At 58.4% G+C, this 12,386-nt stretch overlaps 1 protein-coding gene across 3 annotated transcripts in view; it reads left to right on the forward strand.

Annotated features, from left to right (window-relative positions):
- Positions 1–877: 877 nt before the first annotated feature.
- The window catches only part of Emid1 (EMI domain containing 1), a 44,213-nt gene continuing 32,704 nt past the window's right edge, over positions 878–12,386 (forward strand). For all 3 annotated transcript variants that reach the window (XM_055623988.1, XM_055623987.1, XM_055623990.1), the window contains exons 1-3: positions 878–978; positions 7,935–8,048; positions 8,419–8,522. In XM_055623988.1, coding sequence (XP_055479963.1) covers positions 878–978; positions 7,935–8,048; positions 8,419–8,522 — 319 coding nt within the window. The remainder of the gene's footprint in view (positions 979–7,934; positions 8,049–8,418; positions 8,523–12,386) is intronic.

Here is a 12,386-nt window from a genome sequence, read left to right on the forward strand (position 1 = left end):
ATCTCACATGCACACACACATGCACACACGGCCACCACATACATACATGACACAGTCAGCTATGACGTACATAAGCAGATACTGCCCGTGCACACAAACACATCACGCACACACAGATCTAGCCCATACACGCATACAGCACCGTGCATGCACACGAACATCCTATCACGTCTGCATAGCCTGCTGCTCACACAAACACACCCCTGCTATGCCTCACGGAGCTACCTGAATCCTACCCAGGCCCTCTCGGCCTGAATCCTACCCTTACGGAATGGGAAACTGAGGCCCATACCAAAACGGTGTCTATATTTGTGCTTAAGAGACCCCCAACACTGAGATGAGGGCTTTGTGGCTCTAGGGTGACTCTGCCTATGATCTGGGCCATAGTGTCTTCCCGTAAAGCCGGGGCGCCCAGGGGGTGCCTGGGCCTTGGGTTTCTCACTGCAACACGGACAACTTTGCCGGCCCAGCACGGAGTGATGAAAAGCTTCAGCTAGGGCAGGCTGTACCGGGGGAGATGCCCGGGACAATGGCACAGCTCCCGCAGGGAGCCTTTGTTGGGTCGATGGGCGGATCCCGCGTGTTTCGGGAACCCGGTTCCGCAAAGATGTCAGAGGGAGTGCGTCGGGGCGCGGTCACTCAGGAGTGGTGGGTTCGGGTCCTGGCTGCGGCGGAGGTAGAGAGGGGAGGGACGTGGCCAGGGCCTCTGTTTCCCGGCCTGCGGCGCAGGTGGACACCTGGAGGGCGTCCTGGCGGGGGCGCGGACGGCTTCCGGGTTGGCGGGGGCGGGGGGCGAGGGGCGGGCGAAGCCGAGCGCCCCCGCCCTGCTCCGCCCGGAACCGGCTCTGCGCGCCCGCGGCTGCGGCGGGACGACAGCATGGGCGGCCCGCGGGCCTGGACGCTGCTCTGCCTCGGGCTCCTGCTCCCGGGAGGCGGCGCCGCGTGGAGCGTCTCGGGCGCCCGGTTCTCAGGTCGCAGGTAGGTCCCCGCCAGCTCCGTCTAATCCCGGGACCGGGGCAAGGGAACCGGACCCCCAGCTCCGTGCAACCCCGGGACTGGGAACCGGACCCCCAGCTCCGTGCAACCCCGGGGCAAGGGAACCAGACCCCCAGCTCCGTGCAACCCCGGGACCGGGACAGGGACCCGACCCCAGCTCCGTGCAACCCCGGGACAGGGAACAGGATCCCAACTCCGTGCAACCCCGGGACTGGGACAGAGAACAGGACCCCAGCTTTGTGCAACCCTGAGACTGGAGCAGGGACCTGTCCCCCACCCCGGTAGCAGTCGGGGACTGGAGCAAGGACTCCGTCTCTCATATCCGTCCCATCACCAATGGGAGCAGCGGGGACTTGGCACTCGGTGCCCTGGAGAGCCGGCTCACCTAGCTGTGTGAGAGAACAGACAACCTCCCCTACCCCTCCCGAGATCCCCAAGGCCCCAGAAGGTGAACCCATGGCAGTGTAACACACCCCCCCCCCCCCCGCCGTCTGTGTGTCTGGCCCCCCCCCCCCCCCCCCCGCCCAGGGTCACTCCTTAGCCCTTCAGCGATCCCCTCCCCTTTTCCCTGTTGCTGGCTTTTTTTAGTGCCCAAGCTATTTATTTCGCTTGGAGGAAGGGACTGGGGTGGAGTCCGCACAGTGGGTCAGTGTCAGAGGCCCCCCTGGGACCTGGCATTTGGTCGGACCTCCCGAAGGCCTGTGACTCTCTGCCGGCCTTCGTGGAGTATTTCCCAGGACAGGGTCCTTCGGAACTGAAGGATGTAGGGAAAACTGCCCCCATTCAGTAGAGGAGTAAACTGAGGCCGGTGGTGGCCAAAATCTAGGCTCGAGGGCTGTTCACGGAAGAGCTGGGATTCAGGTCTCCCTGTCTGGTACGGATGGCAGAGTTTGAGCCTGCACTGGCCCGTGCTCTGCCTGCAGCCCCTGCCCCTGTCTCCAGGACAGACAATGTGGACTAGCCAGTCCTTTTAGGCCTTTCAGCCCATTCAGAGGCCTTCGAGGCCCCCCTCCCGCCCCCTGCGGACTCAGTTCTTTCATTCTTTTCAGAAGTTTCCCTTTCCCAGTGGTCAGAGGCCAGCCGCCCTGGGGGAGCTAGCACAAGCAGGTGACATGAGCAGGCCCAGGGGGTAGGAGTGGCTGGGCGATAGAGGCCAGCGGAGCAGTTAGCTGTCTTCGGCGGGGACAGCCATGTGGCAGATGTCATAGCATCACCGACAGTGTGCCAGCCACAGCTGGTTAGGGTTGGCACCTCCGCTCTCTTATGACCTCTGTTTTATAGAGACAGAAACAAAGGCTGAGGCGTACACCACCTGTCCCGATCCCATCTGTAGAGTGAGGAGCTCCTGGAATCCCAGGTGCTGACGTGAGAGGGATTAGGAATTTGGGCTTCCCAGGTTCAGCCTTGGGGTGATGGGTGAGAAAGGTTAAGGCCGCATTCCCCTCCAGCCAAGGGGCAACGGTGGGGGCTGGGACGAGTTGCCTCCCTCCACGCTGGCCACTGTATCCTGCTTCCTGTGTGGGACCTTTGCCTTCACCAGGTCTGTTCCCCATCTCTTTACAGAATGCTGTCACAGCAGTCTGTCACAAAGCCCTCCCAGCCGTGCTCACTCCTGTCTTATAGGCTGGGGGCCACGAGCCTCTGGTTCCTCTTTTGCCTCTCCTGTTTGAAGGTCTGTTGTGAGAGTGAAGACCAGCGCAGGCCAAGCGTCTGAGCCCCACTGTGCCCACCTTTAAGGAGGGGCCTAAAGCTGGAGTTATCTGTGGTCCTCGGCCGCCGGGGCCTCCCCTCATGGCCCTGTCCCAGCATCTTGGAGACAGCGTGGGGATGTCGCACCCCATCGGCCCTCCCTCCACTCCCAGCCAGGCGCCCCGGGCACCCCTTGGCAGCCGAGGGACTGAAGGCAGAAAGAGGCTTTGTGCCTGAGGAGGGGGAGGCCTGGGAAGGCATCCAAGGGGCCACCCCCAACCTCAGGAATGCAGTGAGACTTTGAGCCCCTATGCCCAGGGTGCCCAAGGGCTGTGGGGAGCCACCTTGGAACACATCACTGCTGTCAATCTGCAGATCCTGGTAGGACGCTTCCTGCCCCTGTGGCGTCCTTGGTTCCAGCGTTCACAAATCCCAGTTCTGTGCCCACATGGCTAACCCTAGGCAGGTGCTTTTCCCCACACCCTCCGTTTCCCTCTGTAAAGTCTGTGCAACTGGTGTCCTGGGCCCCCAGGGAAGCCTCTGGCCCCCTCCTGCTTGGCTGTGGTGTGCCATGGCTGACTGTGGCACCTAGGCCAGGAAGAACAGACCCCAGGAGGAGCAGGGCTTTCTGAGCACGTTGCATGGAAGCCATTCCACTCTCCCCATTTGCAGATGGGAACAGCAAGGTCAGAGGCAGTCGGCCCGTGTCCAGGCTTCCTGACAGCTATAGGAAAGTGCGCCATGGGACTGGAGCAGCATCCTGGTGTGGTTCTGGTTGTGGCTCTTGTCACCCCCACCCCCTGGCCTGTCTCAGTTCTTTCCTCTCCTTTTCATAACGGCCCTTGGCCCCTGGCCCGCTTGGCTGCCTCCTGCAATTAGTCCCTATCACTGTTCCGGATCACAGCCCTGGGCCCTGTGGAAACAAAGTCCCCTGGGCCCCTTGCTACAGGGAGTAGAGGGTGGGTGGGTAGGTCCACTGGAGAGGAGGGCTGGTGCCAGGCTGAGCTGGTCTGGCCTGTTTTTTTCCCCCCTCTCAGTGGCCTCTGGAGGCTCTGGAGGTAGCGAGTGGGCAGAGGTGGGGGCCAGAGAGGGATGTCTCCTGCCAGCCTCGCCCATGCTCCACCCAGCCTCCCTGACTTTTGGCGCCTTATCATTGACCACACCTCAGGGAAGAAAATCCTCAGGGGTGGCAGGGTATGGAAGTATTTCCTCCTCCTGGGAAAACCTTGGGTCTTGACTTCCCTGCCCAGGCTGCCGTGTTCTCAGGCATGCAGTCACCTAGCAAACCCCCATGAGCAGGGTTGAATTCTGTATGGACTCAGCCCTTGCCTGTGCCCTCTTCCCTGCACTCATGGGAGAGAGTATGGCTCAGGACTGCTGTACCTGCCTGGTCTTTGGGGTTGAGACTCACAGGTTGAATAGGAATTGCCAGAGTGATAGGGTGGAGCACTGTAGATAGTTCCTGCACATCAGAAGTGGGAGAAGGGCCTGCAGGACAGCGGGGAGTCAGGGTAGCCTGGCAAGCAGTGACCACATTCGATACAAGCACTGCAAAAAGCTTCTTGCAAGGACCACTGAGGTGGCTCAGCAGGTGAAGGCGCTTGCCACCAAGCCTGACGACCTGAATTCAGTTCCCAGGATCCACATTAGAAAGAAACTGATTTCCACAAGTTGGCCTCTGACCTCTGTCCACATAGGCATGCACACACATATACATGCACAGGAATGGACATACACGCACACACAAGTATACATGCACACATGTATACGGTACAAACAAATAGTGCAGACACTATAGGTGCAAACACATACAGGCATAGGAATGTACACTCGCGCACGCGCACACACACATGCACACGCACAAATTAAATGTAAACAAAACCAAACCTCCTGATGTTCCTGAGAGTGGGCCAGGGCGGGCCTCGGGCTTGTGCTACGGTCCGTGAGGCTGACCACCAGGTGGAGGAGGCGACCTTCTGGCCTTGAACTTCACCTGGTTCGAGTGTCCCTTCCTGTATACAATGTGTGGCCAGCTACTGGCCTCACCTGTCCTCCCTGGGGGATTACACTGAGTTCCTCCTGTGGCAAATAACCAGGAGCAGCGTGAGACCTTCAATTAAGGAAGGAAAAAAAAAAAAAAAAAGGTTTCCTTCGAAGGAAAAGGACAGCGGAGGTGACTGCGGTATTTCTAGACACACCGGCCCTAGCCTGGTCCGGAGCTGGGTGTGGGGAGTGTCCACATACACGTGAAACCCAGACACCTGTGCGTGTGCATGCAAGCCCTCATGCGTGTGAGCCCTGCCGGACCAGCCTCTGCCAGTTTGTGTCTGAGTGCACACATGTGCACGGTGAGACTACAGTCACTGCATATTTGTGTGGAAACATGCAGAGGACATGACCCCCATCTGTCTACGGGGAGGGTGCGTGCGTGCGTACGTACGTACGTACGTACGTACGTGTGTGGCACATTGGCATGGTAGACAGTCTTCTCTGCAGGAACGTGTTCTCCTGCGTGGGCCCTGATCACTGTGTACAAGTCTGTGTGCTCTGTGAGTCTGTGCATGTACTTGGCCGCACACTTCCAAGCCTTTGCAGGTGCGCGTGCCCGTGAAAGTTTCCGCCTGTGTGTGCACACTGACCTCCCGTGCTGTGTGTGCATATGCGTTTGCACGCTCACACAATGCTCGCCTCGTCCTCAGGGCTCCCCGAGCCTTGGGCTTCCCTTCTCTGCCCAGGGGCTCCTCTCTCCTTCCCTCAGAAGCCCTGGGGCAGCCTGAGCGCCTGGACCCCTGAGGTGGACATTCAGCTTTACACGCTTTGGAGGGAGGAGCTTATGTCCTTACCTTCCAGACACAACCAAAGCAGCCTCCAGGCCAGCTCTAGAGATCTGGCTCTCCAGAGCAGGGACTTTTTTTTTCCTCTTCCTTTGTTTTAATCTCTAAAATGATTGTATGTGTCCAGGTAGGGTGATGCATACCTTTAATCCTGGCACTCCGGGGGCAGAGGCAGGTTGATCTCTGCAAGTTCGAGACCAGCCCGGTCCACATATTGAGCTCCAGGGCAGCCAGGACTGCATAGAGAAACCGTATCCCAAAAAGCAAACAAGTCCATGTCTGTGTGTCTGTGTGTCTGTGTGTGTTGGTGTGATACATCATACTCATGCGGAGGTCAGAGGTCAACTTTGGGGAACCGGTTTTCTCTTTCCACCCTTTCATGGGTTCCAGTGGATTCAACTTAGGTCACCAGGCATTTGCCACTGTGCCCTTTGCCATTCTTTTTAATTTTTCTGAAGTGGGAGTCTCCTGGGCTAGGCCAAGCGATCCTCAGCCTCAAGCCACCACACCCAGCTAGGGGGCACAGTGCACGGAGCTAGCCATGTTTCTCCTTCACTCCCCCGCCCCGCTACCTCAGGACCAGCTGAGGCTAGCCCCTCATCCCCTCATCCCCCTATCATGCAGGACTAGGCTGCTTTGTGCTCATCTCTGTCACCCTTTGTGGATGTGAGAGGTCAGGCCCTACCTCACTGATCCTGACGTCCCCCTCTGGCATAGCCAGGACGCTGTGCTTTGAGCACAGATGACTGGCACATCTGGATGTCGGAACGTACACATTGGGCACTTACTGTATGCTAGGGGTATTTAAATGATTCTCCGTCAGAAAGACATCCCTCCATTTTGGAGGGGAAATCGAGGCCCTGGGGAAAGAAGACATGTCACCAAGCTGGGGCACAGAGCCCAGATCTGAGCCCAAGCATATGGGCAGCCAGGCCTGGCCCTTGACTCTACTCTACAGGCATTAGTTCATCTCCTCCCTGTGTTGGTTGAGACATGGTCCATGGCTCTGTGAAGGTCCCAGCCTGGGAACCTGCTGACCTTGGGCTCAAGGCCACAAAGAGCAGTCTGCTGGGGAAGCAGCCCAGGCTGAGAAAGGCCACCTGATACCACCTCCTCCTTCCTGAGCCCCAGCAAATTCCCCTGGGCTCCTGACCTCAGGCTGAGCTGAGGGCTGCTGAACACCTGGAATGTCCCTGCCCCCACCCCCACCCCCGTCTCTGCACCAGTCCAGCGACCCCCACCCCTAGCTGCCCTACCCCCACCCACCCTCAGGAAGAGAAAGCTTCAGTTCCTGAGACTAAGAAGGTTCCCTCATCTCTCTGGGCCTTGATGGAACCAGCCAAGGGTAGGAAAAGTGCAGGGGAAGGGGAAGCTGATGGAAGGGACAGTCAGGCTTGGCAGGAGCACTCTCTGTCCCAGGGAAAAAAGGTGAGTATTGTCCCAATGCTGGGAATGGTACAAGCCTGGGACTAGCCTGAGCAGCTATAAGACCACAGCCAAAGGCTAACAGCTCCGCAGGCTAGCCTGAGAACCGGCTGCCACACACACCCAGGAGCAAGCTCCCTTCCAGAAAGGGCGAGTGCATGCCTGGGGTCCCAGAGGCAGGAGGATAGTTGAGACCAGCCTGGATTACTTACTGAGATCCTGTCTTAAATAAACAACAACAAAGGAGAGAGAGAGAGAGAGAGAGAGAGAGAGAGAGAGAGCGAGAGAGCCAAGCAAGCACTCCGCTTTCCTGCCTGTGTAGGTTCCTGTGCATGACCGTAGGATAAACTCTCCTTGTCAATTGGCCGCCCCTGTGGTGGAGCACTGTCCATCTCAGACACCCTCGCCAGCCTGCTTGTGACACTTGCTGCACACGCGGAGCAGTGCCCTGCCTTCTGCTGTCCCCTCGTTTGAGTTCTTGCGCCCTAATGTAAGGGCTGCTCCACGCGTGGGAGACCGAGGCTGCAGAGCTCCGGGGAGTGGGGTAGTTGCTGGCCATGGCTTGGACACAGCTCCAGCTGACCCCGGAGCTTGCCTCTTCATCCCTGGCTGGAAAGGTTTTTCCTAAGAAATAGGTGAAGAGTCTCTGGCTCTGAGAAGGCGAGCTTCTAAAAGGCTTCAGCTGGTGGCAGTGGAGGCCGGGGGTAGGGTGGAGCAGCAAGGTCGGAGACCAGACACTGAAGAGACCCTGCTCCACCTTGCTCCTGCAGCACATTCCCTGAGGCCTCCCGGGAGCCCCCAGCATGGCCACCCCTTCTAGGGCTATTTCGGGAGCTACAGGCTCTGTAGAGACTACACCTAAAAGACAGAGAGCCCAGAGGTCTCTCTGCCTGGAGGCTCGGGGCTCGGGAGGACGCACGGTCCCTTTTATCCATCCTCTTGGAGTCCCGGGCCTGCCGCCTGAGCCTCGCCTCTGTGGGTCTGTCTCAGGAACTGGTGCTCCTACGTGGTTACCCGTACCATCTCGTGCCATGTGCAGAATGGCACCTACCTCCAGCGCGTGCTGCAGAGCTGCCCGTGGGCCACGGGCTGCCCTGGGAGCAGGTGAGTGTGAGGGGGCAGGAGGGCCGGCCGTCCATGTTGGGGCACCGTGAAGACCTGGGTGGCTGCATGGAGTGCAGGGGAAGGCTGGGGGCCTCAGGATAGGTGGGACAGAGGCGGCATTGTGTAGGGAGGAAACTTCAGGGCCTCCGCCCGGAGGGCTCATGCTAGAGCTGTGTGCTCACAGGGGCAGGCTAGCCCAGCCAGCAGTTGAAATCCAGACCCCCGTGGCCATAGTGGTTAGTAAAGAGCTAAAGACGAGAATGAAGGTGGGAGAAGATCCAGGAAGCTCTGGCTTTGCCATCACGGCATCCGGGGCAGCGGGAAACATGGCGGAAGATATCTGAGCCAGGGTGCCTGGCCTTTCTTTCAGCTACAGAACCGTGGTGAGGCCCATATACAAGGTGATATACAAGACCGTGACTGCCCGCGAATGGAGGTGCTGCCCTGGACATTCAGGGGTGACTTGTGAGGAAGGTAGGAAAGCCCGGGACCCGGAACCTGGGGCAGTTTGTGAAGGGCCTCCCATTCCTACAATGCCTTCTGTCCCCTTCATGGTGACTGCTTGTCTCTTAGGGGCCCAGGGCATTTTCGTGTCTGCTGTGTCCCTCTCCTTTTAAGTCCTGCTGTCCCACTTATTATTTTTTTTCCTAACTTGTGTTAGACAGCTTTCCATCACTATGACAAAAGACTTCAGGCAATACATTTACGTAGCAAAAGGTTTATTCTGGTTCACATTTTGGAGCTTCCAGCCTAAGACTGGCTGGTCTTAGGGCTTTAGGCTTATGGGCAAGGCAACACATCATGTCCGGGGTCAGCTCATGGCTGATGTAGAAGAGGAGTGGGTATGGGTGCCCACCCCATTGTAAGTGCACATTCTCAGCGGCCTAGACGTCTCCTACTAGGCCCCACCTCTTTTTTTAAACAACAGTTTCTTATAGCCCAAGTTAGCCTTGAACTTTCTATGTAGGCCAGGATAAACCCTGAACTTCTGTTCCTCCTGCTTCCAACGCTTGAGTGTTGGGATTATAGGCGTGTGTCACCATGCCCTTCGTGCATGCTGGGCAAACACTCTACCAACTGAGCTACATCCCCAGCCCGTGGGCCCCACCTCTTAACGGGTACACCCATGGTTCCACCCTGAGGACTAAGTTCCAGCATCTCAGCCTGTGGAGATGGTCAACACTCAAGCTCCGCACGGGGTCAGGGTGGGGGCACCCATCCAGGTGTTCCCACAGGATACCACAGCCCAGATGAGCTGGAGGCCAAGATCTATTTGAGTCAGCTAGGAAGGGGGGACAGTGCACCCCACCCTGGATCAGAAGAGATTAAGGCCCAGCAATGGGCACGCAGAGCTACATGGCAGGTTGGAACGCAAGCCCTGTCTGCCTGGTTCTGTTGCCTGGAGTCTTTGGGGTACGCTTACCTGTGTAGCCGTGTGCAGAATGTGTCCCACCCATGGGTACCCTGTCACACATTCACCCAGCTCAGGGCGGCTCGGTACCGGAGCCTGCAGCTCGCCCTGGACCCTCCTGCCGTCTGTGCTGCTGGGCTCTGGCCTGCTGCGCTGCCTGGCCGAGCCCACAGCAGCAGCTGTGAAAGGATCGAGAGCTTTATTTTCAGGCATGGTCCTGCTGGGGACAAAGTGGCCCAGAATGAGCCTGAGAACCTGGCCTTAGAGAAGGCCCCCACAGCACAAGATTATGTCCTGAATCCGGAAACAGGGATATGAAAGTGGGGCTCTGCGTCAGGGGGGGTGAGGAGCTGAGGGAAGCCCCCTCCCTCCAGACTCAGGATGGAGAAACTGAAGGCAGAGAGGCGGAGCTGATAGCCCAGGGTCCATCGCGAATGGGGCAGGAATCGGTGGTAGAGTGCTTACCTCTATACAGAGCTCCGGGAGCAGAAAATAGGGTCCAAACTGATGAGAAACAACACAGGAGAGGATTTGGCAGTTCTGGGATAGGGGTGAGGGGAGCTGCAGAGAAAAGGATTGGGCATGCCCTGGATCAAACGCCCCTACGGAAGGAACCGTGCAGTCAGTTTGGGAGACTAGAAGCCTGGACCAGTGCCCTCCCCAGCAGTAAAAGGGGAGGTGGAAGGAGCCCCAAGGGCACAAGGAAAGCCAGCTGCTTGGGGCAGCTGCCAAGGAGACCACAGGGGTACTGTGGGCAGGTCCCAGGGCGTGGGCGCTCAGGTGAGGCCTTATCAGACAATGGCTACTGTATCTCCGGGGCCCTAGTGAGCAGGTGAGGGTAAAGGATGTGTGGGGGCAGAGGCTGTGTGCCAGAGTGCTCTCAATGTCTGTCACTCCCTCTGTGGGGCCTTCAGGTCCCAGCCTGGGTACAAGATACCCAGGGTTCCTGGCCAGGCCAGCTTCACCACCCTCTAGCTGTGAAACCTCAGTTCAGAACTCCCAAGGCATTATGCAAGAGCCCTGGCCCGGAGCTCTCCAGTGCGCGTGCAGGGCATGGTGGTGACACACCTCAGTCCCCACACTCAGGAGACAAAGGCAGGCAGAGCTCTGTGAGTTCGAGGCCAGGACAGCCAGAGCTACACAGAGAGACCCTATCTCAAAATAAAACACAAACAGTCTGTGTGGCTCTTCAGTGAAGAACACCAAACTGGTCAGGTACACTTTTCGCAGGAAGCTCTCCATTCCAAACCTCAGGGCTCCCACCCAGGAGACTGTTGAGTCTGAGACTGGAGTCCCCGGATGTTGCTGGAATGAGGTGTTGTGTCGGGCTGCATGGCGGCACGTGGGACAGGAGGGCTCTTCCCGAGTACAAGGCTGGAGGGGGCTAAGGAGAACAGGCCCAGCCCAGACAGTCTGGAAAACAGTTCTGGGAATGGCAGTTGGGAAGTGTGAGGACATCACCGGCCCGTCCTGGGCTCTGCCCTTCCTCCCTCTGCTGGACATAAGCCACAATCCCCCAGCTGCTTCCCCTGTTGTTGGCTTCTCTTACGGCTATCCCATGGATGTGTCCGTGACCCTGGACCCCAGAGCTGTATCACCAGTGGCATCAGGGACCAAAGCAGCCACAGAGGAAGGGAAATGCTGCCACTTCAAAATCAAGAAAAGAAAAAGAGTGGACAGTTGGGCCTGACATCTTTTACAGATATCTGCCAGAAAAGTCTGTCACCTCTGCTGGGGTTTCCTGGGTGACACAGCAGGTGTGGGGACCCAGCGCCTCAGTCACCTGCTCAGCAAGTGGTTGTCCTGCCAGTGGGTTGGGCCGGTTTCCTCACATATGGAATGGGGACATTTGTGCCGTGACCATGAGTGAGGACTGTCTCGGTCATTGTTCATGACCACCAGTGAGGGTCCCCTCAGGCTCAGAGAGGGGAAGGGACCGGCCTGGGGTCACACAGCATGCCAGAGCTAAGGTTGAGATTCACCTATCCTTTGGTCCTTCCAAGCTTTGAGAGGAGGCTAAAAATGGCCTGTCCCGGGCACTACCTGGCCACCCACTCATGGAAACAATGGATGAGAAAGATCCTAGGCCAAAATATACTCCACAGGCAGGGCAGGCAGAGAGCTGGCCCCCTGCCAGGCCCCTGGCTGGAAGGGAGGCAGAGTGTCTCAGCCGCCTCCCTGGGCTGGCACCTGGACCTGTGGCCCCACTGTCCACCAGTCCCATATCCAGATGATAAAGAGAGGGTATGGCTCATAGTGTGTGTGTGTTATAGACAGGATCTCACAGGAGCATCCTGTCTCAGGCCCTCCTGCAATGACAAGGGGAAGGGAAACTGACTCTGACCTCTGAGTCATCACAGTGAGGCTCAGAGAGGGGAAAGCTGGCGCTGGGGCACGGGGGGGGGGGGGGGGGGGGGGGGGGGCTGCCGCCCCGCCGGCGGGGAGCCGCCCCGGGCCCCACCGGGGGGGGTTGAGCTCTGCAGCAGCACAGCTGAAGACAACCCAGGGCGCATGCTCAGACAGGTGGAAAGTTGAAGAAGCTAGGCTCACCCTCCTCTGTCGATGGCTTCCCTAGAGACGTGTGGCGTCTGCTTCCCCTCCTTGGTTCACCGTCTTCTGACATGTGTGTTTCTCTCCTGTCTGGAACCCCCAAAGACCTTGCTCTCCATGCTGGGGAACTGAACGTGAAGATTTGCTTAGACACCGCAGCCCCGAAGCCTCAGGGCTGATGTGAGGCGGGTTGTGGCCACACCCTTCCAGGGCCCCTCAGCCTCTCCACTCTCCCACACACGTGTGTCTTGTGCCAGCCAGGTTCCAGGTACAGGGCCAAGCCCTGCTTTGCTTTATAGGCTCGGAGTCCTGAGGGCTAAATCCTGTGTCATCCCACCGTGTCCACCACCCATCCACTCCCATCCCTGCCTGGAAGA

This window comes from Psammomys obesus, unplaced genomic scaffold (genome assembly GCF_907164565.1).
Source record: "Psammomys obesus unplaced genomic scaffold, mPsaObe1.curated_primary_1811, whole genome shotgun sequence".
In the NCBI taxonomy this organism is placed as follows: domain Eukaryota; kingdom Metazoa; phylum Chordata; class Mammalia; order Rodentia; family Muridae; genus Psammomys; species Psammomys obesus.